This window comes from Ricinus communis, chromosome 8, assembly GCF_019578655.1.
Source record: "Ricinus communis isolate WT05 ecotype wild-type chromosome 8, ASM1957865v1, whole genome shotgun sequence".
NCBI classification, from domain to species: Eukaryota; Viridiplantae; Streptophyta; class Magnoliopsida; order Malpighiales; family Euphorbiaceae; genus Ricinus; species Ricinus communis.
Genome location: NC_063263.1, coordinates 19308523 through 19335978, shown reverse-complemented (window position 1 = coordinate 19335978; position 27456 = coordinate 19308523). Strand labels below are relative to the sequence as shown.

Genomic DNA, 27456 nt, shown 5'->3' with positions numbered 1-27456 from the left:
AATATGTATGTTTCAATAAATATTTTATTTTTTAGTTAACTTTATATTAATAAAATAAAAAATGCTACTTCTGAAAGATAAAAAAAGTAAGAGAGATAAATAATGAAACATATTTAAATTTTTTATATTTTTTAAATTAAAATGACTAATATGACTCTTAAATTTAAAAAAAATAGATTAAAGAGTCTCTCAAAATTTTGAATTTTAAATATATTTCTTATAATAAAAAAAACATAATTTAATAATTGTTGGATACTCTTAATACCTTTATTAACTAAAATGTTCACACTTCTTATAACTCGATTAATAAAAAAATTTGAATACTTAATCATTTAATTTTAAAAAATTCAGCCACCACAAATATAATTAATTCTCAAAATAGAAAATCACAAAATTGAGAAACTTAAAAAAGAAAAAAAAAAATTAGCAAAAGGGACATGTTGCTCATAATAAGGCAAAATTCTTTTTAGTATATATATTTTTTATACATGGAAGGGCCAAGGGCCATACCATAGTAATCCCTACACTCGCCACCTGCTGCAGAGATCTGTTTAGTACCAGTACTTATTCTTGAATATACCAATCAAATTATTTCACGCAGGCTGCTTCGATATTAATATATTATATTATTTTTGCACTTTGCAAATTGACCATCTCAATATCTTTTTCTTAATTTTCCCCTAAAATAATTCTCTTAATTCAAGATTCTATCAACCCAATACTTTTCTCTGCTTTGTTTGGCTGCTTGTTTTGTGGGTTTTTGATTATAGCACGCAAAAGGCTTCCTTTTTATGTGGCCGCCTGCATGCTGTTGAGATAACACAAGGCTTGTTGGGTTTATCGACTTCTTCAATTTCTATATGCATTTTCTTTGATTGCTGTCCTGAACTCTCTTTTAACTATAAACAACGCAGATACTGCGGATTGATTGTTATGTAGGTGAATTGGGTTTTTGTTTCTTTTTTATGGGTCTTTGAATAAAGAAAGATAATTGTTTTGTACATTTGCAGGAATTGGTGGAAATATTGAATAATGGGGCATAATTCAAAGAAGAAGAAAAAAGGGGGAGGTGGTGGGAGTGGAAGGAGGAGTAAAGGAAGGGCTCAATTGAAGGATCATCATGCTTCTAGTGCTGGTGATGATAATGAACTTCTTGCTGAGGAAATCACTGCTTTGTAAGTGGTTTTCGGTTTTATATGAATATTATTATTTTTGTAATTATACCTCAGGTTTGTAATTCTTGCGTTGAACTGGACATTTTGTACCCATGATTGGTTTAATGTATTTGGATGACAACTTTTCTAGTAACTTGTATAATTGAAAGATCGTTCCATTTTATGTATAGGTGTTTTGGGCAGTGTTGCTGTTTTGAAATTGTTGGCATTTAACTTTCTGGTCCAATGGTGGCACCATTTTATATCGTAATAAATATTATTAAGGTACAAACTCGGTAAATCTTGTTAGGAATTTTGAGTAGAAAGAAACATTTTCAATTTTGGTTATAAACCTATTAGAGCATGCATGATATTAATCATAGAGATGAGTGACTTTTCATAGAAAATTTGTCTGAAAAAATATGCATGTAAAAAAATTTGTAGAAATTTTATTGATCTATAATGTTTTCTTCTTTGAAGTCACATCAGAATTAGATATGCAAGGAAACTGCTTCTTATATTTTGTGGGAAATGTTAGTGGTATGATTAAGCTGTGTCGAGTTGATACAGTATACAACTCGAACTTTTCTTGATTAAGCAGCTTGGGGCACATAACTCAACTCAAAACTCGATTAAGTTTCATTTTCATGATCAAAATTTGACTTGGACTTAGATTGAATTATTTCATATGCATGAACTGAATTGATTTAATAGGGTCATGCCCAAATTTGGCTTGAACTTAGATTGAGTTATTTCATATGTGTGAACTTGACTTGATTTAATTGGGGGAATTTGGTATTATGTTAGATTCCCGTGATTGTGTTGAGGAAAAGTGATTTAAGTGAGAGCGGGAAAAACTTGCTTTTGTAGAACATAGGTTTAGGATTTTTATTTATTTATTTCCTTAAAACTCTATTTAAAACATATCAGCAAACAATTATAGAATTGTATTTAGTTTAGAAAGCCTTTTCAAAGGATGAAAAGGCAACCCCAAAGTGATACTCAAACACTCGAGCTTGACTTGATCATTAAAATATGGGTAAACTTTTTCACTAATCTCTATTAAAGCTCTAATAAACTTGATTGGGCTATTCGAGCTCAAATTAGGACTTCCTTTATTTGTAGTTAAGAGTAAATAATAAACTTAATATATAATATAAATAAAATGTACACATCTCGATTGAGCTTTACAGCTACTATAGTCAAGCTGAGTGTAATTGTTTTAGCACTTGCATTTGACTCGGGTCATTACTCGAGTTTGAGTTCAACATGATTAAAGCCGAGCTGCATTTGAATATCTTGCAAGCGAAGTTTGAGTAGCTTACAAGTAGCTTGACTCATTTATATCCTTATATGGAAAAACTAGAACTTTGTTTAACATATTAAATGTAACATATTCTCTGGGAACATTGGTTAGAATGGATGAAAGGATCTCCAAATTTTAAGTGTGCTGGTATTGTCATTCAGGTCTTGCTAATTACATTTGCATCTAAAATACAGTTAAGTGAAGTAAAGTGACAGCTTTGACTGAAATTCACATACCTAAAATGTGCTTATGTTTTATACTGCCTGTACTTCTGGTGGTTGCTCAAGTTGGTGATTAGGCTGATCTCATAACCTATTCAGTTCAGCTAATCCTGTTTGAATTAGAATATTGCTTATGATTTTCTTCTGTTACTTTACTGAATGTTTCTTTAATTGTTTATTAGGAGTTTAAGCAGTTTTTTACTTTTCCTTACCTGCTTTAATGACTTTATTTCTGGCTTAAGAGTTAAATGGTGGTTGTATTTCTATTTTGTCTTCATGGTAGTATTACTCTGAGATTGTGAATTCAAATTTATTCTATTTTCATGGTTTTCAGATGTGCCATCTTTCAAGAAGATTGCAAGATTGTTTCAGAGTCACCTCCTCAAATCATTATCAAGCTCAGGTGGGTGTTGTCTTGATGTTATCTCAAAACTTAGAATTGAATTGTGATCTCTTCTTAATTGTGTTGTGCTTTATCTGAGTTTGATCAGGCCTTACTCGAAGGATATGGGCTATGAGGATCTCGATGTTTCTGCTTTGCTTTCAGTCAGGTTGGGGACTCAGCAGTTCTGCTATTTTGAATTTAGGCACTGGATGTTCCTCATCATGGATCTCATCCTTTTAATGTTTAATAGGTGCTTACCTGGGTATCCTTTCAAGTGCCCAAAGTTGCAGATTACTCCAGAGAATGGTTTGACAAAAACTGATGTGGATAATCTCCTGTCTCTCCTTCATGACCAGGTAATTCTAGCGGATTAGCTGTTAAAAGTACTTTTAATTACTCTTGGTACTAAAACTTAAAATTCAAATTCAAGGGAATCATATGTAACTGATAAGTTCTGCATGGATAACTATAATTTTTAGGCAAATTCTAATGCTCGGGAAGGACGAGTCATGATTTTCAATCTGGTAGAGGCTGCTCAAGAGTTCTTGTCTGAAATTATCCCAGTGAATCCAACACCTGAAACTGTATGCTTCACTACACAATTATATCTACTATTTGCAATTTTCATCAGCATGCTATGTGATATTTCTTTATCAAGGCATTAATTTTTTTGTGGATTTATTTATGAGCAATTTATTTTGGTTTCTTTATTATATTCTTTCTGGAGGTTTTCATTTTTGTTTTCCACGTGTCTTGATTACTTACTAATTCAATGTCTAGCTAACTACTACATTCCTGTCTTTCAACTCATTACTTATTTTCTCATCTACATTTATCATCATTATGGATTTGAGGATTATTAATGTATGGTATAGTTGCATGGATGGCCAATATAAATTTTCTTCAGGTAAATGTGCAATATTTTGTATGCTTATGAACTCATTCAGTCTCTTTTATGTTTATGCCATTGATCCTATGTTTCCAAGTCTTTTCACCTAAATGCTAGTTGATTTTGTTTCCCTAAGATGTCTTATACTCTCCTCATCCTGTGCTCATTGGAACTCTCCATCCTACCTTGGAATCCCTGAATATCAAAATATGACGATGTTTAACTTGCATCTGCATTCTTAGTTCCACAAAATTAAAAATAACAATTTTTCTCGGAACCTGAGCATATGGACATCAGCATTGGCATATTTTTGTATAAGTTTCATTAATTTGCTAATTTAGATGAGTGTTTGAGCACTTTGGTTTCAAAGCTATAATATTTCTTCTTGCTTAGATTATTTTTTCTTTTTAATTTCTGAACTATAATTTTTCTAATCTACTGATTTAAAAATTAATTTAAGTTTTGAGCTAAGATAGTCGTCTGTAATTTCTATAATCCTAATTTTTTCTCCCCTTTTTTCTAGTTATCATCTATTCAGCTGTATTCTGATTTTTTATTATCTTATGATAGGTTTTATGTTCAGCTAGGGATAGCGTTGGCCAGTTATTTCAGGGCATTGCAGTTTCAAGCAACAAGATTTGCTCTTCTAGTTGGCCGTTTGTTTATGGTTTCATAGATCTCTTTAGTGGCTCTGGAGAGTCATGGGATTGGGGTCTTGCAGTCGATGATAATAGGGGAGTGAATTCTTCAATAAAATCCCATTTGTTAGATGGTTCAAAGGCTGGATATGAGGTACAGGAAAAGAAACTAGATAAGGTCACAAAGCCACTGATGTTGCAAGACCCAAAGCAAGGTCCATTGGTTTCCCCTGGTGCAAAGTTAGATACCCTTGAGGAAGAGACTGAGGAAGATAACAAGAGCATATCGACTGATTCAAGTAGATCTCTAACAGAGGAATCTGTGGAAAATGAAATGGGAGGCAAGGAGGTAAGTAATGTTGGGCACAGCTTGTTTGTTCTTTGATGCATTCTTACTAAAATTTGTTGCATTGTCTATCATTCTCTCTTTTCTTTTTATTCTTTTGACAGGTGAGGTAAATTTTACTATCCTTATAATGCTCTCTATCACTATCAATCTTGTGACAGGCATTTCATTTTATCCCAAATCTTTAACATGCAGTTTTTGGGTGTAGTGCAATTAATATCTACTTTGCCATAAGTGTTTTCGCATAAGATCATTTTTTGGCGGTACTCTTAATTCAGAACTAGCATTGTTGTTTGTATTAAGGGGAAAGATATTGAATAATAGATTTATGACCCTCATGTTTCATGTGATTTTCATCTTTTTTCGGCCTCTTTTAGTTATTCTTAGATTCAAGACTCTAGGCTGAGAAGTTGAGTTGTTACAAGATAGATCTGTAGATGAGATACAGAGATCAAGCAATAGAAGAGAAGTGATACGGCAAGCTAAGGACATGTCTGAGAAATCTTAAGTTTTATTGTGGGTTAGAGCTTGTAAGGTTGGTTTATAGTATTTGAGTATAGTATTTGGATGTAGAAAATAGGAACCATTTCATTTTGAAAATAACAACATACTGAATGTAAATTTCATGTCGAAGTAGACACAAGGGCTGGTAATAATTTAGCATTTCACAGAATAAGGGAAAGAGTTTTAGAAGCTGGCCATTGTCTTAGTGTCTTAATGCCTCAAGAGCCAAGTTGAGTGTTGGAGTATGAAGATGTTATGGGATCAAAACCCAAGGACAACAACTTTCTCATGGATAAGGAGAATTAATTTTGTTTACCTAGGTTTACCTTTTAAGAAACTGGAAAACTGACAAACGACAAGCTTTTAAACCCAAGAATATTTTACTATGACTTCGTCTTGAAACTTAAGTTTTGCCTTTTGTACAAAATGAATGACTCATAACTTTTCTCTTTGGGAAGCACCATTAATTTGTGCAAGTGAGAAGACTTAACAAGTCATTATCTTCTAATGTTATTGCTGTATTCTTAGGTGTTATTTGAGAAAAAAGAGAAAATATTTGAGAAAGCCTAACCTATAACTAGATTAATTTATATATATATATATATATATATATATATAAATAGGGCTAAGACTAAAGATTAAAATACTAAAATACCCTTATAACATTGCCCCTGAAGCTGTAGTGATGTTAATTATGTCCAGCTTGTTACAAAAAATATAAACCTATTTTCTGCAAGAGCCTTGGTACATAAATCTGCCAGTTAATCTCCAGTACTCACATGCTGTAAACTAAGTAGACCTTGTTGAACCTTATCATAGACAAAATGACAATCAACTTGAATGTGTTCCATTCTTTCATGAATTGCTAGATCGGAAGCAATATGAATGGTAGTCTGATTATCATACCACAATTGAATTGATTGCAAGTTATTTTTTCCAAGTTCATTAAGCAAATGATGCACCCATAAAATTTCACATGTACTAAGAGCTATTGCTGGATACTCAGATTCAACACTAGACCCGGCTACAACATTTGGTTTCTTACTTTTCCAAGACAGTAGATTGCCACCAATAAATACACAATAACCTGAGGAAGACCTTCGATCCTCGGAGAACCAACTTAACCTGAATCAGAAAAGCCTTCTACTCTATAATGGCCATGATCACACTACAAAAGTTCATGGCTTGGAGCACTTTTCAGATATTTTAAGATATGTAGCACTGCATCCCAATGTGATGTTCTAGGAGAAGATATTAACTGACTAACCACACTAGTTGGATATTGAATGTCAGTAAGATAGTTTAAGTTATTAACCAGTTTTTTGTACCTTTTTGGATCATCTAATAACTTCCCAATCATCAGTTCTAAGTCTGATATTTGGAGTAATTGGGGCATCAAAAGGTTTGGCTTCCAACATGCCTGTCTCATCAAGCAAATCTAAAATGTACTTTCTTTGAGAAACAAAAATACCTTTATTGCTTCAAGCAACCTTAATCTCTAAGAAATACTTTAATTTACCTAGATAAGCGAGCTTGAAGGAAAAGCCTGAGAGAACCAATACCTGCACCAACATTACCAATAATCACAGTGTCATCAACATAAACCACAAGTAGTATACAATCCATATTTGCAACACGATAACACATATCAAGCCAAACCCCAAAACAACTTCACTATACCTCCCAAACCAAGCATGGGGAGATTGCTTCACTCTGTACAAATATTTCCTCAATTTGTGAACCTTATCAGACTCCCCTTAAGCATTAACTCGGGTGGTTGCTCCACATAAACCTCCTTTTGCAAATCTCTATGAAGGAATGCATTTAACATCTAGCTGGTGTAAGGGCCATTGTTTCTTTAGCATAGGAAATAAACACTTGAACTGAAGTGAGTTTTGCAACACCCGTTTCCGTACCGGGATCAGCAGGAGGGGAATGAGTAGTTGCGGCTGTTTCTAGGGCTTTATATAGGGTTTAAAGGGTGATTGGGTATCCAATCAATTAATTCCCCAAACCGGGGGGGTGCTTGTCAATCCTTGGTAGAGCTTATTTATGATTTCGTGCTGAACCTAGTAAACGAACGAAAGCGATGCGCCCTATTGACAAGCCGAAGAACATCCTTATAAAAGAATGAATGGGAAGCAAGTCCGGAAGAAGTCTGTTATTCATCTCTCAAGGCAGCTATCGCATTAGCTTTCCCCCGTGTCGCTGATGTCAGCACCTTAAGAAGAAAGAGGGGGGGTATTGGACCAGGTCAAGAGCAGAAGCAGGATTCTTCATCCTATCTTCATGTCCGATAATCTCTTTATCGAATCCTTCTAGGCGGATAGGACCGGCATAACCATAAAAAAGATCATTAAAAAAGCGTGAGCCGCGAATGGAGGCCGAAGACCTATTCGAGGTCAAGGTAGAATAACGAACTTGAAACGCGGAGCCCAAAAAACCAGTTCCTGTACTGAAGTCGACTTAGATATATAAAATAAAGCAGCAAACTCTAGAAGCTAGGGCCTTGTTCACCTTTGGACACGAAGACTATTCCGTTATCAGCGGGCAATTGTCCGGTCCTCTTTCATTTAGAATCGTTTTCCGCATCTGGAAGTCTCGCACGCACTCCTCCAGCATCAAATGGAGGGTGGATCATGGTTCTACTAAGCGCCCTTAACCCAAAGCTACCAAAGAAACTGGAACCCTTGAAAGAGAGACCTTTGATTATTCCATCATACATGATTGAGTTGCTTCTTTGTCTTGTTGTGCGCAAAAAAGCGCTAAATCTATTTACGGATCTATATGCTTCGATGAGAAAGGCTCAATCTTCCAAGAGGAACCATGTCAAGAATGCCTTTCTGTAATGGAGAGATTCAGCAAGAAGTCTTTATGTTACTCCGCAAAAGAAGTGTCAAAGTAATTTACCACACTGCAGAGAAGAAGGGTAAGGGCCATTAGCTGAATTACTAAGGATGGACCAGTAAAACAAAAGAACTTTTAAGTAGCCCATTTAGATGAGTTATGTCTTCTGTGAACTTGAAAATCAAATGTGGATTAGTGTTTGGTTTGCTCTTTTGAGAATTTCTGCCTTTGCGACCTATTCTGTGAACTAATTAAATTTGGGCTTGTTAAGAGAGAACCCAACGATCTCATTAACAACACCAGATTTTTGGAAATTCAACTTGTTTCCTTTTCATTGAACAAACTTGATTATAATATATTACAAAGATAGCTACCCTACAGCAGAAACTTCCCACTAAGCTAACTGCTATTCCTAATGAAGTAACTGCTTCCCATGTTTATATATTACATGGAGATTACAAAGAAAAGAAATTACATTAAATTAGAAATTAACTAAACAAACTATTACATAGAACTTAACTAAAACAAACTACTGCTATCATCGGTTCTTTGAATCATCAGTTGCTGCCAATACTTCCATCTCAGATGCTGCCAACACTTTTTTTCTTCTGACCATGAGTGAAGCGTCTGTAAACCAGTCCTTGAAATGTGTTTGGAGTGAGCTTGACCATAACAAACCAGTTTCTAATTTATTAGAAAGTAATAAGAAGATATTGTCAATGCCAGTTATGTTATTATCACTATTACATTCTAAGCTCTTTCATCATTTAGTTCTTGCTTCTTATTGGCTACCATTGGGCCAAATTTAGAAAGAATTTAAAATATCACTCAATTGTCATCTTCCGCCATGAGAGGACTGGCGACAATCTACAAATCTGCACTTTGCCTGTGATACTTTTGTATAATGTGGGTGCAAAATATTAGGAAGCATTTACTACCCCTTGAAGAAGGGTAGATAAATGTGATGTAGACTTGTGATTTGGTTAAATATATGTGTCAGAACTTGCCTGAAGAAATCATGGATTCGCATGAGTTATAATCAAATTAAAATGTCATGTTAAAGCATATATCAGAATAATGAAAACTAAATTAAGGCTTTGAAGGATTCTTTCTACTCTTGTTTGTTTGTATGATTCAGATTCATAGATCCAGTGCTATTTCTAAGACTCATAATCCTTTCATTCTTTGTTGATAACTTATAAGAATTCTCTCAAAGGTTACTTCTACTGAGGAGAGTGGAGCAGAAGATGATGATGCGGAGCTTGAAAGTGAGCCTTGGGAATTGCCGTCTTCTGCATCCTTAGGTCATCATGAAGTAACTCGTACTATTGAAAAGGATCTAATAATGGTATTTTTCATATTTTGTCTTATCTTATTTATTTTAAATGTATGGCTTATTCCAATTTACAGACTAGCTACTGCTTCTTTAGGTTCACATGCTTCGCCTTGCTTGTGCTTCAAAAGGAGTATCGGCTGATGCTTTACCTCAAATAACTAGGGAGCTATGCAATTTAGGTGTATGTTCTGCTTATCCTAAAGAGGAAATATTAATCTTTCCTTGCTTTGGCTAAACTTTGAACTGCTATACTTTTCTGACCGGAGATGACTTGATCCAGGTATTCTCAGAGGGGGCATGTGATTTAGCTTGTAAACCATCTTCAATCTTTAATGAGACCTTTGATCATGTTTTCCATCAACATATGGTTTGTGATACAGTCTTTTCATTCTTTCTTTGTCCCATCTTACTTGGAATTCAATTCACTGTGTTTCTATTTTATTAATTTATCTAGGTCTCTTCCAAAGTATCTCAATTTTGGAAACCTACTTCTGATTTAGGAGGGTCTAATACATCTCTCCCGAACTCTCGATATTTGAATGACTTTGAAGAGCTACAACCTCTTGGTATTGTACTTTGTCTTATGTGTAGATTTTCTATAAATAGTTGATTATGTTGTACGTATACGTGTATCTAGTATGATCATGTATGTTCATGCAAATATGTAATTTAATTAGTTTAACTATTGCTTCTCTATATAATTGAATGGTTGACTCAAGCAGCACATTTTTACTAAACTCTTTAATATTGCATTTTTTCTGGTACATTATGATTCATTTTAAAGGTTTTCTTTTTGAACCATAAACTAAGGTATTTGTGCCCTATTTAAAGTTCTTTTCTTCCTGAAATTTTATCAGGTCATGGTGGTTTTGGTCATGTTGTATTGTGCAAAAATAAGCTAGATGGAAGACAATATGCAGTGAAGAAAATTCGCCTGAAGGACAAAAGTTTGCCTGTTAATGACCGAATTTTGAGGTAAGCTTATTTTACAGCTTAGGAATTTGGAAGTCATCACCTCAAGAAGCATTTTCCTGCTCAAGTCTAGTAAACACAATACATCTATTTTGCTATCTTCTTTTTCTTTTCTCTCTTTAAAATTCTTTATTCTCTCTTTCATGTCTTGCTTACTAGTCTGGTAGTTATATCCTTAACTAGCATTTTTCACATGAAGTCAAAATAATTTTCTTAAGTGATTAGGATACTATGCCAGTGTCTGGCTTTAATTTCCTTTTACTTGCACGTTCAGTTGTTTTCCTGGCATGTGCTCAATTCCTTTTACTGTGCCAGTGTGGCTACTTGGTTCAGTGTGTTCATTTGGGAAAATGGATCAACATTTAGTTTTATATTTTCATTTTGTAAATACTCGTTTGTACTTACAATGTTTTCTCTTATTCCTCTATTCTGTTTGATGTTATTTAAGATTTATTGTTTGTCAACTGTGCTTAGGGAAGTAGCCACACTCTCGCGTTTGCAGCATCTACATGTTGTCCGCTACTATCAGGTAAGAACTTCTCTTTTCTGTATGTACTGTGATTCATTGACTAGCGAAAACCTGGTATTTGATTCAAAGTACAAATCATGATTTACTGTGCTGTCTAGGATTTATAAGTAGCACTAATATTAGTCTATTAGTCTTTTACTTGCTTTTTCTTTGTCAAAAAAATTTAATGCTTCTAGTGAAATTCTTTTAGTTTTGCCCTGCTTGGGTAGAAACAAAAGCTCTTTGATGATCCAGAATTAGGAAAGGATCACTCATATTCTTGGTGGTTGTGATATTTGTAAAAACTTCCAGGCATGGTTTGAAACAGGAGTTGTTGGTTCTTTTGGTGACACTAGTTGGGATTATAGTACAGCAGCAAGCTCCACAATCAGTTACCATGGAGCGAGCTCCACAATCAGTTACCATGGAGCAAGCTCAGCTGATATTGGCCAAGATGTTAAGCTTGATTCAACATATCTATATATTCAAATGGAGTACTGCCCGAGGTAAAAATATTACTTTTTTATCCTTCCTAACATTTTCTTTCTCTAATAATCCCTTAATAGTTTTTGAGATAGAGTAGTTATTGATTCCAACTGTTTCAAATGTAAAAAGTTGAAATAAACTTGATTGATGACATGCAAAATTTATTTGTTTCTTTTTTGTGCATTGTGCTTATGTGCATATCAATTTTACTTTCTGTGTTTATTAATGTGAATTTGGGGATAGATCTTGCACTACCGTCCAGTATGATATGCAGGAAAGATGTGTGCCAATTTGGGTTCTCTGCTCTTGTCTCTACCTTACTTTCCTGCTTTTCAATATGCACTCATTTTGAGTTTTCTCAGCGACAGATAATTGAGTATTCATCTCTTCAAGAATTTAAATGAATGGGAGGCATAGGATCCTTGAATTTTTGAAGGATCCCCTTGTGATTTCTTGCAAGTATTTCATAAGTTATTATTTGGTCCCATAGCAGTATACCTTTTCGAGCATATTTTTTGTCTACTTGAAATTGACATTTTGATTTTTGTAAGGAACAATGTAGTTTTCTCTAGAAGGTTTGGAGGATTTTTGACATTGAATTAGGAGTTCAATAATCTCGTGTTATGATTTCATGTGATTTTCTACAGTTGGGAGAAGTGTGAGGACCTTTTTAAATGTGATTTTTCTTGTTTATTTTTAGGAAAAGTACGTCTTTTTCTGACTTTTATTTAGGATTCTCTTGATGGGCTCTTGAAGGAATTTCTTTAATTTGCATCCCACTTCTGGCTTCATTTTATGCTTCTACTACTGTGGTTATTGTGTCAGAGCCTTTGGCTTTGTTATTCTATTTTCTCTTCTTTTCTTTTCCTTTTATTTAGAGGAGCATACTTTATGGTCCTACTTGTTCTTCTTGCTTAAATATACATAGGAACTTATCATTCAGAAAAATGTGCAATTTAGTTTAATTTACTTCAATGAAGTGCACAAGGTAGATGTAGTTGGTCAATTTTTAATATTCTTGAATGTTTAATAACAATGCTAGTTCTGCTTGATTTTTGTTACTTTTTTTCTTCCAGCACTGTTTTACATTTTATTTCTAAACTTTGTTTTCTTTTTTAACAAATTTTGTTAACGTTTTTTATATATAAGATTTTTATTGTTTGAAGGACCCTTCGCCAAGTTTTTGAATCGTATAAACATTTTGACAAAGAGTTGGTATGGCATCAATTTCGGCAAATTGTTGAAGGCTTGGCACACATACATGGACAAGGAATCATCCATCGGGACTTAACCCCTAACAATATCTTCTTTGATGCTCGCAATGATATTAAAATTGGTGATTTCGGTCTTGGTAAGATGCTCATATATAATTAGCATATTTCCCTCATACCATCTGTTGGTTGCCAATCTGGGTTGTTCTTCTTCACCAATATGATGTACGAAAGAGTGACTAGAAATGCTTAGAATCTAATTGGTTTTATGAACTTTAGTGAAGATGTATAAAAAGGTATTGTCAACTTTGGTGCTATTGATAAACCTGTTACTTTTTTCTAAAATAAAAAAAGGCATGAAGAAACCAGTGGTATGTAAGTTATTTAAATGTGTTGTTCAATTGAAAAACTGGCAATTAAATGTAATTTCAGTTAGTATAAAAAAGTTATATTTGATGCTAAAAAGTTCAAAACTTCTAGTTTTCAACTTTTAACACTGTAGTATTTCTTTTCAATTGCTTAAAAGAGCTAGTGTTGCTATAGCTCGTGGCTTTTATGACTTTGCTTCAAATTTTGCTGATAATTTTCTAATGGGGAAAAGGGAAAAAGGAAAGAATCAAAGCACGAGAAGACTTGTTGGAGATGTACAAAAGATATAGAATTTGAGTTCTTGACATGAATCTGTGTGATGCATTTAGTGGAGTTGTTAGTTTGTCGAAGAAAAGAAATATTCAATCTTCTCATTCCTAATTGGAAACTTAGCATAACGAGACAAATGCAGCCACTTTGTTACTATATTTCATGCACATAGGCTAAAGCTAAATTCAGTCAACATAGAGAAGAGTCAAGCAAAATTGACATGAAATTCTCCTTATTCGTTCTTCTTGTTCAGCCAAGTTCTTGAAGCTTGAGCAGCTGGATCATGATGCGACCTTACCTACAGATACATCTGGAGTTTCAGCTGATGGAACTGGGCAAGTTGGAACTTACTTTTACACTGCACCTGAAATTGAGCAAGGATGGCCGAAGATTGATGAAAAGGTGATCGTTTGGTTGGATGGATCTTCTTTTCTCTAGCGAGCATGTCTTATGCTTGTTGGACCTTACTCCTGCAGTCATGTAATCTAAAGCATTCTATAATCAGATAATATGTAACCCTTATTTTCAGGTTGACATGTATAGCTTAGGAGTCGTGTTTTTTGAGCTTTGGCATCCATTTGGGACAGCCATGGAGAGACACATTATTTTATCTGATTTAAAGCAAAAAGGAGAGCTTCCTTCTTCATGGGTTGCTCAATTTCCAGAGCAAGCATCCTTGTTGCGTCAGTTGATGTCTCCAAGTCCATCTGATCGCCCATCTGCCACAGATCTTCTTAAGAATGCATTTCCCCCAAGAATGGAATCCGAGTTATTGGACAGTGAGTAAAACAAATTGCTGAATTCTAGTTCTTCTTTGTGTATTTTCAGTTACAAAGCTGACACAACACATTTATCTTATTAATGACTAGACTATTCAACAATATTTTTTCTCATCAGATGAACAAATGAAAAGGTATAACAGTAAAATAGTAATTATTGTAACAATCCTATGGGTCAAAGGCTCAATGACAGCAAGGCTAACCACCATGTCAACAAAAATATCCTTGTTGAGGGAATCAATACTTTTATATTTCTTATTACTCCGAAGACCAAGGACCATAGTCTCTCAAGTCTTGAAACAAAACTCGAATTATGTTTTTTCTGTGTTTGTCATAACATGTTGATTGATCTAGATATCCAGAGTGATCAAGTTGTAGATCTAAATGAGCAAATGTGAAAGTTGACTAAACAATTTAGATTATAATCAGGTACATAGTAGCAACTTGCATTTTTTTTCTTAAGCTGAATTAACCTATCAGAAGTTCTAACTATGGATGATGAGAGGTTAGGGATGGTGAAAGTGGACATGGACATTATACCACTCCCTGCAACTAAAATAGTTTCATATTATTATATTTGTAGCTAGTCATTTTTGGCATTTGCTAATATCTATGAGTGTTAATTGTCCCATAAATCCTAAATTTTGCTACATTTTCAATTCTATCTAATTATGTAAATTTGTATCATTTTAAGCCATGTACTTTACAATTGGTAGCAACTGGTAATTGTGTTGAGAGAGTGGGAATCATGATTTTGATATATTGCTTTCATGTCCTAAATTTCCAGAAATTCTGAGAACAATGCAAACTTCAGAGGATAGAAGTGTGTATGACAAAGTTGTCAATTCTATCTTTGACGAAGAGATTTTAAGCATGAAAAGCCATCATCAACATGTTGGTCTACTGGGAATGGGTGGAGATGATTCTAGCTGCATTCAGTATGCAGATTTAGACACTGAGCTTCGTGACTATGTTGTCGAGGCTGCAAGGGAAATGTTCAAACGACATTGTGCAAAGCATTTGGAAATAATTCCTGTGCGCTTATTGGATGATTGTCCGCAGTTTTCTAGGTTTGTCTGTTAGCCAAAATATTTTTTTCCCCTTCTAGTGCAGAGCTGGCTAATAAATTTCTCTTTTGCATGTGAAGGAAAACTGTCAAACTTTTGACCCATGGAGGAGATTTGCTTGAGCTTTGTCATGAGTTGCGTCTGCCTTTTGTTAGTTGGCTTATTGCAAATCAGGTATTGGGTATGGAATGGCCACATCTGTACTGTTGTCTGTTAATCTCTTCAGTTTATAATAACTTGGATTAATATGATTATATTATGGTATCTTTTCCAGGTATTGGAAAAATAAGCATTTTGTATATGCATCTTATAACAAATGAACAAAACAACAAGAGATCATTATTGTTGGGAAAGAGTTATTTCAAATTCTCTTTTACAGCATCAACATTCTGATGAATCCTCTTATGAATGACCTTGGATAATTAGGACTAGGAGCAGGTGTAAAGTTGATACTAGGCCATCCCGTGCATAATTGTAGGATGAAGTTAAACTCAGTAGCTAATTCATGCTCTGTACTTGTATTTTCTTGAATTGCTTTGCAAGATGAAATTATTGCTAGTTAAATGACTGAGCATCTATGCTCTCGGATAGTTTATGGGGGTTTCTTTGGGCTAAGCTTGACTGGAGGGCATTACTTTTTGACTATGTTTCTGTGTTCCTTTTTATAGTTCTTTGTTGACTTGTATTGAACATTTCTTTCTTCTAGAAAATGTTTTCTATTTTATATGAAGAAACTTATGGTTCTTTTGTTGTCAACATGTTTCTTCACTTTGCTAATTGCAGTCTGCATGGAATTGGTTTTTTAAGAATTAAGTCCTTTAAGTCCCTTCTTTTGTTCCTTGTAGAAATTTTCATTCAAACGCTATGAAGTATCATCAGTTTATAGGAGAGCAATTGGCCATTCACCACCAAATCGCTATTTACAGGTATGTATTACAAAAATGATCTGCTGCTCAATGTTGTGGTTTTTAAGTGAAAAATGTAAGATTAATAACCAAATGATTGTGCTTCATTTTGAACTTGTTTGTGAAGACTGATTCTTGTTGCCAACAGGGTGATTTTGATATTATTGGAGGTGCATCAGCTCTAACAGAAGCAGAGGTTATCAAGGTTTCACTGTCATCCTTGTTATGTACTTTTAAAGAATTCTTCTGCAATCTAACATTTCTAACTTACCAAAGTAAATTTTCATTAGAAGGAATTGACCTAGAAACAAACAGTTTGGCTCACAAAAAGAAGCTCGTGATGTGATGTAAAAGTTACATGAAACAAATGAAACAAAGGAGAGAATTCCCTTTTTGTTCACGACCTTTTTTCCCTAAAGCTATTCGGATGAACTTCATCTAGATATAGAGATGGATTAAGATAAGAAATTTTTTACAGATTAACATCTAAACCGCTAAAATAATGAGATTATAGCTAGAGGAGTTTATAGGATGAGTGAGAGAGAGAGAGAGACTATTGAGACATTTTTTTTATATGTATGGTTTTGAATGTTCGTATTCCTTTTAGTTCTCATGTTAAGTTTGATACTTGAATATCGTTTGATTATGCTGGGTAGTGGGATTGTTCTGTCTTAAGACAATAGGATGAAGCACATCTTCTTGAAAGTACCAAGAGTAATGATGCATCTGTCTGTATGAAATTTAGGTGTTTCCTATAACTATAGCCTAGATTTTGTACCTTCTTTATCTTGCAGATGAGTCTCCCTATGAACATAGCTTAGCAATTTCTGGTTGCTTTTCTTAGTTTGAGTCTCTTTCCTTTAGAAAATGGGGAAAGTATATTTAACCAGGAGTTATATAGATGTACAGATAGAGTTCATTTATGGTACAAGTCAATCATTTTGATTTAAACAATGTTGGTAGAATATTTTTGATTTCCCGAAGTCCAATGTGCAATGTGTTTAGAACACCATTTCTTACATTTCCATTCCATTGAAAAATTAAATATATATGGACATCATGAAGGATATATAATGTAGCATTCACTGCCTCGAGAACTAGGCAAAGGAGCACTGCATGGTCTATGATCACATTTTTTTAGCCAATGAACTTATAGTTTCATTTTTCATTAACTACAAGCATAGCATCATATAAATAGCAAATATTTACAGATAAATAAGATCAAACTATTGCTTGTATGTTAAGTTTACTGATGTGGGTGGAATTGTACCCTAGTTTTCACACTAAATATAGAGTGAGTAGGGTGTCGAACTCTAGGGAACTTGGAGTGATTTTATATTAGTTAATAAAGATACTAAGATGGATAGGCAAAATATTATTGTAAAGTTGAATTTAATTATTCTAAAACTAAAATAAAATTAATCAACAAATTACAACTACTAATTAAACTAATTAAATTATCTACCAACAATTTCAAGAAATGTTTATTAGAACCACAATTGAGAATTAATCAAGAAACTAAGAATTAATGTCAACACATGTATTGATTGGAGAATGTGACCTAAAATCCTTAAAAGCAACTCTCATTGTCAATTAAGGGAATTTCCATCTAGAGTCTACAAACACTCTCATGTCATTGTAGAGATAGACAAAAACCATTAAGAACCATGCCAATTCTTTTACCCCTCAAAGTGGATTTCTTATCTCTAGGTACTTTCCTAACCTTTAAGTGAATTCAATTGCATTTCCACCAAAAATCCCAACTTTCATTGTGAACCTTTGATTAACATATTATATATGGTGATCAAGCATACATAACACAATTAAGCACTCAATTGAACACAAATGAACCATGCATTACTAATAAAATAAAAGTAGTTCACAGGATCAATTCATCCTTGCAATTCTAATAAACAAGAAAGTTAGTCTTGATACATCTTGGATAAAACCATCAAAACACAAAATACTACACTAAACATCAGGTAAAACAAGTAAAAGAAAGGAGAAAAAGGGGTAGAAGTAATGTATATAGTGATCTCCAATGTCTTTCAAGTAGTTACTTGTGAGAATGTAGCATTTTCAAGAACTATCTTCCTTTTGCCTCTGTCTTGTCTTCAAAATGTACTTAAAACTAATTTTCTATTTACTTCTCTAATGTTTTGATGTTGTATATCCCTTTCAAGAACAGAAATAACATTTATATAGGCCTTAGAGTTGGTTACAAGTGGTCAAAAAGTCGTCTCCCAGTTGAAAGGCACCATTCAAAGTGAAAAGTCACCATACTGTGCAGGAGCAGAAACTTCAGGGGCATTTTCGTCCTTTAAGATGACAGAATTTGAAAATTCTTAAAAACATGAAAGTTGTAGCTCCGTCTCTTAGCTTTCCAACGCCACTTGATTCGCCTCAATCCAAGTTCTGTAGAAGAAGTTATGCCCAAAACACTGAAGAGTGCTCAAACTGAAATGTCATATTGTTTGATGAAAAACTGCTTTTCACTACTAGTAACATGTGTAACTAGCAGTGACAGCAATAAATCTTCACCACTAGTAACATGTATAATTAGTAGTGACAAGCTCCAAGCCACACTCTTCAACCTTGATCCATTGCTAGCTCTCCTATTGATAATTTCACACTTCTAAAGCCTAGAATACACAACAAAAACAAGTATAAACACTAAAGATAATTTTAAAACATAAATAAACACTTGAAATCATATAAATTCCTAACTATAAATAAAAATGCATGAAAACTAAGAAAAAGTCTAAACTAATGAAACTAATAATGTATAAAAATGTACTAAATATCTATGCTAAACACAATATATCATTTACTGTTTCATGTAAACCATAGAAAAACTTCTGAGGAGCTAGGGCTTATAATATTTCGTTATAATGAAATTTCCTTGTCCGAAGCATTAAACACCTTGCTTTCTTGCAAATCACTTTTATAAACTATGAGGTGCATCAATATTTGTTGAGGGAATACGTTTTGAGTTAAAGTCACCACCAGTGGTCTGATAACAAAAATTTGCTACATTGCATATGCAACTTTATAAATCTTGCAGTTCTCTTACTCTTATAAGATACTGGAGGCAAACAGGATACACAATTTACTTATTCCCAGGATGTAGGCAGTATAAGTTATGGTTTCTTGCATTTTCAGTGTATCTGTGTCCTTTGATCAGAGATAAAACCACCGATATTTGCCTTTACAAAGAATATAGGGAAGAAGTTTAGCCCAGCATGGCAACAGATTTTAATGCACGAACAAGTTTCATCTAGTAACTGACAAATAATGGATATTTCTTGTACACTTCTAGAACTAGTTTTTTGCCTTTGGTGGAACTGTTGGAATTTTTTATTATGGATTTTATTGTATTTTTTACTATTTTTCAGGTGACAATGGACATTGTAACTCGCTTCTTTCTCTCAGATTCATGTGATATTCATCTAAATCATGGGGACCTACTAGATGCTATTTGGTCTTGGGTAGGAATCAAGCCAGAGCATAGACAGAAAGTTGCAGAGGTGTGCTTTTAAGGTACTCTACAATGCATTATGAGCATGTGATGTATGACTTATGGATGTTCTTTTCTCAATGAAGCTTCTTTCCATGATGGGCTCCTTGCGTCCTCAATCCTCTGAAAGGAAGTCAAAATGGGTAGTAATAAGACGTCAGCTTTTGCAGGTTTGGGCAATATCTTAGAGCTATTAAACTTTACGCCAAACTCATTCATGGTTTTGTTTGTGTCAACTACCACACTGTAATTTTACTTTCTATTTGATTTGGGCACCAACAAGAAGTCAATGTGCAAATAATCTCTGTAATCCAGAAAATACTTTCTGAGACATTGGCTCTTCATGTTATCATTTTGTGGTGCGGATTTAAGTGTTTCTTTGATACTGCTCTTCACATAAAGCTGAATTTAGCGGTTGCCCTTTCTTCATCATTTTATATTTTGCATTTTATCAATTATTTGCATATGGAGGTTGCTTAGGCTCTCCCTTGCCCACCATGTTGGCTTGTAATTTTACTTATCTCTCTTGTGCTTGGAAGAATCTCATTTTTCTTGGACTCAGGTACAAGTTTGGGGTAGATATCCATGTGTGACAGGGTATGTTGATTTTTCCCTATATTCTGAGGACCATATCCCAGTGCCTGCCACCTTTTTGGCCACTGTACTAATGCATATGGCTTTTTGTTTACCGGCCAGGAATGGTGAAATAAATTACTAAATTGTTAAAAATCTGGTGAAGTCTCCATATCTGCTAAACGTGCGTATAATAGGAATAGGTTTATCTCTGGTAGAAATATGATTCAACAATAAAAGAATAAAACCATTGAGCTCCCAAAATCAATGGTGCATGCAACTATTTCACAGATGCAACAAATATCATCTGTAAAAAAACATTGCAATCCATATTATGACTTACAAATGATTTATCTGTTTTTTCTCCTTAATTTTCTTTCAGGAACTAAATTTAGCTGAAGCTGTTGTAAATAGGTTGCAGACTGTTGGTTTGCGGTTCTGTGGAGCTGTGGACCAAGCCCTTCCTCGATTACGTGGGGCCCTCCCAGCTGGTACTTATTTCATTGTTGTTTGCTTTCCTAATGTATATAAAAGTTCTTTAACTTATCCCTAGGCTTGGCACAACCACAGATAGTCCTACTCGGAAGGCCCTTGATGAGTTGTCAGACCTCGTTATCTATTTGAAAGTTTGGAAGATAGAACATCATGTTTATATAAATGCGCTAATGCCACCAACTGAGAATTATCACAGAGGTTTGTTTTTCCAGGTATGATAGCCTCAGCAGCACCTAAATAAAGACATTTACAAGCTTATAAATTCATGTATTTTCATTGTCAGTTTATCTGCAGCTAATCCTACGAACTACTTGGGTGCTAGTGCTTTCTAGATCATCCCTCTTGTACTTATATTTGGAAATCTTTTAATTTTTCTCCCTGAGCATGAAATAGTGCTCTTAACATTTTTGACTAAGAATCTTCTTAAATTGCCCATTCCTGGTTTGCCATCCAAGCTAAATTAGCAACTAGTAGAGATTTGGTTTTATATAGCTCGGAGTTCTCATTAACACTGTAAGTAATTAGGATGAAGTGACATAGATTGCTATTTATGTAATTGTCTGCCATTCCTATAGTGATTCAAAGCTAAGATTGTTTGTATTTTTCTGGTTAAACTGGATGCCTTTCTGCTGTAGAAAGATGTGCAGTAAAGGCAGCAGAAAGGGTTGGATAGGAAATTTATGATTAATTTTTTTTATCTCTTTTTTTGGGGTTTGGGTTGGTGGATCTGGTGGGGGGGTAAATAAAATTGGTTTGCTTCTTTGATTGATTTATAAGAAAAATGTTAACAACTAGTCTAAAAGTGCCTTTTTAATTTTAATTAAGCATGTTCATTTATAAAAATACGATATAGGAATAAATTTTATAAGTTTATGTATTGTTGAGGGATGGGGGAGGAGAACAAGCCGAGTAGAGGAGATCAAGACACTACCTCTAAGAAATTATCCATGCTTTGCCTAAAATCTCTTGAATTGAATTAAAAAAACCACTTCAAATCTTTTTTTCAAATTGGGACTTTTTTAGATTGTTGGATTTTGTCTCACGAGAACAAGATTTCAAAAGGTGATCTAGGTGGCAACTGACCCAGTTGGCTATAAGTTTCTCGCCGTCATATCATTTCTGTATGAATTCTTTTATAGGAGTTAGTTAAATCTTCATTTTTTAATTTTTAAGGGATTGCAATAAGAAATAAATACATCCAAGCTATGTCATCATCAGCAAATATTACTTCCTATCTCTTGGTGGTGGTGGTGGGGGTGGGGGGGTGGGGGGCGGGGTTGGGGGGATGGGGTTGTGGGGTATGGTGCAATATCTCATCTCTTTTTACTGTCCATGCCATATGTCATGATATTCCATTTCAATTTGTCATAACTAACAATTTGGAGCTACATTTTTAATTGAACTGTACCTAGTTTTTCATGCTCCTTAGATAAGAATGTGAGAAATTGGCAATTAAAAGGATATTGTACATAAACAGTTCCCTTTTTGTAATCTACTTAATAAATAGAGATCTCCAAGCATTCTCTTTACTGCTGTTTTGCATCATCAAGATCTCTGTTCTGTTGCCCAGATATATTTGATGAAGGAGAACAGTCCTGGATCGATCAATGAAGGTACACTGCTTGCATTAGGTGGCCGCTATGACTATTTACTTCATCAACTGTGGGATCATGAATATGTATGTCATGCTTCTGATTTATTTACCCTGCTTTTTCTCATTCTTTTAACTAGTATAAATGCCAAAGAATTTTCTGCTAATCACATGTTCAATCATAAACACTTGAGCAGTTGCATGATGTGTTTCTATTTCCAATCAACATACCTTATCAAGTATCATCTAACATATCAAAACTTGCATACTTTAAAACATGGCACTGACCTTTTCTCCTTCTTTCATCCTGAAGTGCACTAGCTTGTAGGTTTTACAGGGAGAAAACAAATGTGTTTGCTAGGAAATGTGTAGCTCTAGTGCAAATTGATTGGAAAAGTATGTCATATCAATTGCATTTAGCACATGTTTATGTTTGAAAGTTGGTGTGTGAAAGAATGTGTATTTCCCTATTTTTCAGTGTGTTAAAGATGTAAAAGTTAGCATAGCTTTTAAAACTCCATCCGCCTGAAGTCATGTATAACCAAAAGTGACTTGGCAAATCTTCATTTCCTAGGCGCATACCTACCTTGGCTTGGACCATGCTTGTAAAGGAAAAGGAAAAGTCAGTAGTAACCAATATGCATATGAGGAGAACCACAAAGAGTTGGCAATATGTACACCAACATATTTAAACATGGTTGTAACTGTCTAAATTGTGATACTAATGGCATTATATATAAAAATGGATGCATGCACATGGCTCGTCAGCTTTAGATAGATTTGAATTTGCATTATCCTTTTTTTACCTTTCAGTGAAGACAGCGATATCTTGACAAGCAGTGCCGAGCATTCTCCCCTATAAATTTATTATGTACAAATATGTGCTTAGCCTCTGTTTTAATGGATCCTAGATTAGAGATATAAATGTAAAAAGTTTCTTAGGGGGGCTCCTTTTTCTTTTTTCCTGGTTCAATGGATATCACAACATCTGTTAAATCCCATTTTAGAAGATTTATTAATGTTTATTATTTGTCTACTGACAAGTGTTCTAGTGATTATGGGGGAGACTAAATCCGCTTTTGTCAGTTTTACATGATAAGATTCATTTGAACTATGAGAAGTGAAGGAGATCGTATGAGCGGACATGTCCATCTGCATATAGGAAATACAATGTTGTGCAGGGAATTATGATGAGCGGTTGTTCTTTCACTAGGTTTATATTTTATAATCTTTAGTCTCTTTTCTCATCTCCATGCTTGTATAAATTGTGGCAGTGTTGGAGATGAGATCTTTTTTTTTCTTCCACATGCTTTCTTTGCTAAATTTCAGTGGATTATAATCTACTAGATAATCAGGTGTGAATGTCATTTTGAATTCAGTAATTTGTAGAACTCTCTTTTATCTATTTTGGGTGATTTGGATGTGGGCATGTGTTATTTAGGCTCCATTCTAGGGGAAATATATTTGAGTGTGTTATGTTTCATATACAGGTTTTCTTTGTTATCTATTTTGACACTTATCTTTGGTTTGTCAGATAACACATCATTAGGTTAGGTAGAGTGCTTTTTGTCAGTCTTCCAATACCTAGTCTATATAAGATGAGATTTGGCTATTTGCTATTTAAATCAATTAATATACCATCTTTCACAATGAGGGAAAAGATCGTAATTCCATATATTCTGTCCTGCATGCGTATTCTTCCTAAATCAAATAGAGCTGCTGCTGAGATGCTTCTCTTCATTCACTGGGAGACATTCTAGTGTTGAAGCCTAATGGTAATACAATATGTGATTTTGTTAACAGTTTCTGTATCCTTTTGTCCAGAAAACACATCCTCCTGGTGCTGTTGGTACTAGCCTTGCATTGGAGACAATTATTCAGCATTCTCCTGTCGATTTCAGACCTACAAGGTGGATTTTGCTTCAATTACTTTTCTTCATTTCAACTTTTATTCTACTTCTCTATACATTCTTAAGGGTTTTATCTCTGTTTGTTGCTAAAGAAATGAAACTAGCACCAATATTCTTGTTTGTTCAAGAGGCGGAGGTGGTCTATTGGTTGAGAGAATGGGATTAGTTGCTGAACTATGGGAAGCAAATATCAAGGTTAGAATTATTTTTTACCATGCATGTTTGAGCTGCCTAGTTGCTCTCTGCTCACCAATTATCTGTTATTGCCAGGCTGAGTTTGTCCCAATCTCCGATCCAAGCCTTACGGAGCAATATGAATATGCAAGTGAGCATGATATAAGATGCCTTGTCATCATAACAGATGCAGGTCTATCACAAACAGGTTTTGTAAAGGTATTACTTACCACAATTCATTTCCAAATTTATTACTGTGTTTTTGTTGGAGTTGCTGAGATTTTTGTTTAAGAGTACAAGTTAGATTAGTTAAATATTATTAGTTATATATGTATGTAGTGTTAATGTAATCTAATTTAGGTGAAAGCAATGGCAATCCTTATTTCAAGGAGGCAAGTATGGTGCCAGATTGCATTAGTTTTGACTAAGAGAAGCTAACTTCTCCATCTAAAAGAGAGGCTGCTGGAGCATGAATTTAGAGTGTAATATATTGGGAAAGGAAGAAAAGAAAGAAAATGTTTACTTTTCAGAGTTATAGCTTTTTCATTTTCTGCTGCAATTTCTTTATTTTTTTTTTTGCTGCAAATCTTTTGTTTCATGTTATTTTTTTCTTCCTCCTAAATCCAATAGTGGTATCAGAAGCCCAATGATTTTGAGGGGCTTGTTTATGTTAAAAAAGAAAAGAAATCAATTTTGAAGTCCTTGATTTAAGATAAGCATAGCTTCATCAAGTCTATGTTTGTTACGTTCATGTTTCTATGTTTGGCATTCTAAATTCATGTTCTTGGAAATGGAAAAAGAGAAAAGAATATATTGTTTAATGGGTTCTCTGCAGAAGAATGAAAATTGTCTCCAAAATATCTCTAAAGAATGTGATCAAAATGAAATTTTGATTGTGCCATGTTTTTCTCCCAAAAAAAAAAAGAAACAGAAAGAAAGCTATGGTGCTTTCTTGAGTTGTCAAAAACATGACCTATTAAAGAGTATAAGTTAGATGAGTTAAATGTTATTAGTTAAATGTCTTTAGTGTTGATGTAATCTGATTTAGGTGAAAAGCGATGATGATCCTTATTTCAAGGAGGCAAGCGTGGTGTTAGGTTGCATTAGTCTTGACGAGAAGTTAACTTCTCCCTATAAAAGGGAGGCTGCTGGAGCATGAACATAGACTGTAATGTATTGGGAAAGGACGAGAAGAAAGAAAAGATGTTTTTATGTTTCAGAGTTGTAGCTTTTCAGTTTCTGCTGGAATTTCTTTTATGTGTTCTGCTGCAAATCTTTTGTTTCATATTTCTTTTCTACCTCCAAAATCAACAGCTTTCTACGTGATTTACTGTAACATCCAAGCCTTGGCATGAAACCCCAATCCTGATCATTGTGCCTGGCTCATTCCATGCAATCCTGATAACGTCCCTGGCAGAACCTTCTAGATAGTATTGCCGAAACACGGGAATATCTGATCTTTTGCTAATATGTTATTGGTTATCGTGTTAGATTATAATTCCCTGCCGATTTTAGTTCTTTTTTCTTTTGACATTATTTTTTAGAATAATTTTTATAACTTATCCTTTTAGTAACCTATAATCAGACTGATTCAATACTATTTTTTTTTTCTGACTAACCTAGGAATTGTGCTTACTAATTCATTCTATGCGCATTCGACAGGTTCGACATCTTGAACTTAAAAAGGAGAAGGAAGTTGAGAGAGAAAAGCTGATTAGTTTTCTATTGAATGCGATGGCAGCACAATTCAGAAATCCTTCGGTTTGGAATTAGAACTGCGCGATTGCATACTATCAGTTAGTTGTTTTCTGATCCATAATGAAGATCTAAATTCAAGTTTCTGGAGCTGAGAAAAAGAACCTAGAGTTACTCAAATCTTTAGAAGCAATTATTCTTTTTCTAACTATCAATAAAGTCTCACAAGGTGGCCTCTTATCTCAGCAATTCCCCCAAGCTCTCAACAGAAGAAGGAAACTAGTCATACACAGGTTTTGCAGCTTTATTTTATTTTATTTTTCTCTAGGGTGGTTTTTTTTTTTTTTTTTTTTTTGTTTAACAATTTTATAATTTTCCTCTTAAATTTTAGGAATGTAGACATGTAAATATACAATAGCAAAAGAAAGGAAATTGATATTTTATTAAATGAATCTTGGAAAATCTTTCTATTGTTACAAGCATTGCTTTATGTTAGTTTCACAATCCGACTTAACTATAATATGGTCATTAAATTTGTATTGATTTAATTTATTATTTATACAGATTTTGTAGTTAGATTTGTTTATCCAAATTCTTCCTCTTTGACAATTAAATTTGATTGAGAGGCAATACACTGAATAATTAAAGTATAAATGTGATAATACATATATACATATAACTAAATTAACTAATTGACACAAATATATTTGCATATAAACAATAGCTAATATGATAAAAGACCATTCAAACCTCATTTTTTTTTTGTTTTAAATTATTATTTAAAAATTAGATTTGTACCCATGAAATTATCATTTGTAAATTCTTTTTATTACTTAAATATTTTTTAAATGAAAATCCAAAATGATTAACTTATCAAATATAAAAAGCAAGTTTTTTTTTTTTTTTTAATTCTAAGTCATAGTAAGTCAGCTGATATTTGTTGATCATTTTATCCATGTGATTTTAATTTTAAGCAAAATATATATCAAATCCCTTAATTTTAATCTATTATCATCAATAAAATTATTGTGAACTGAGCTTTTATTTCCTTTTTTTATATATGAAGTAAAAATTTAAAAATTTAAAAGTTTATTAGTCTATGCTATCTTAAATTGATCTTTATTTTTTAAGGAAAAGCAAAAAAGGAATCTATTTTTAAAATATTTTATAATATTTGATAAAGATATTATTTTAAATATTTACTAGATCAATTATGATTTATAGTCTAGTGAAATTAATAAAAAAATTAATATAATTACAAATTATACTATAAGAACTACCAATTTAATATATTTTTCTATTTAATAA

The 27456-nt window shown here is 33.6% G+C and overlaps 1 protein-coding gene across 6 annotated transcripts; it reads left to right on the top strand.

The window, feature by feature from the left end:
* The first annotated feature begins 528 nt into the window (after nt 1–528).
* LOC8280409 (eIF-2-alpha kinase GCN2) lies at nt 529–26596 on the top strand. Of its 6 annotated transcripts, none has more exons than XM_048377622.1 (30): nt 532–935; nt 1011–1175; nt 3016–3084; nt 3173–3232; nt 3317–3422; nt 3546–3650; nt 4526–4942; nt 9507–9638; nt 9721–9807; nt 9907–9993; nt 10081–10192; nt 10484–10601; nt 11073–11127; nt 11419–11612; nt 12759–12943; nt 13696–13844; nt 13972–14221; nt 15009–15291; nt 15369–15462; nt 16134–16214; nt 16342–16398; nt 19589–19720; nt 19797–19880; nt 20666–20774; nt 20854–20990; nt 22349–22456; nt 24194–24279; nt 24372–24474; nt 24550–24672; nt 24814–26132. In XM_048377622.1, the coding sequence occupies exons 2-30, from the start codon at nt 1033–1035 to the stop codon at nt 24889–24891; spliced, it is 3744 nt and encodes a 1247-aa protein (XP_048233579.1). In that variant the 5' UTR covers nt 532–935; nt 1011–1032; the 3' UTR covers nt 24892–26132. The 6 variants fall into 6 exon arrangements, with proteins under 6 accessions (XP_048233581.1, XP_048233579.1, XP_048233577.1 ...); XM_048377620.1 differs by having other exon boundaries at nt 534–826; nt 26116–26596; XM_048377621.1 differs by having other exon boundaries at nt 534–935; nt 16342–16389; nt 26116–26596.
* Nucleotides 26597–27456: the final 860 nt, after the last annotated feature.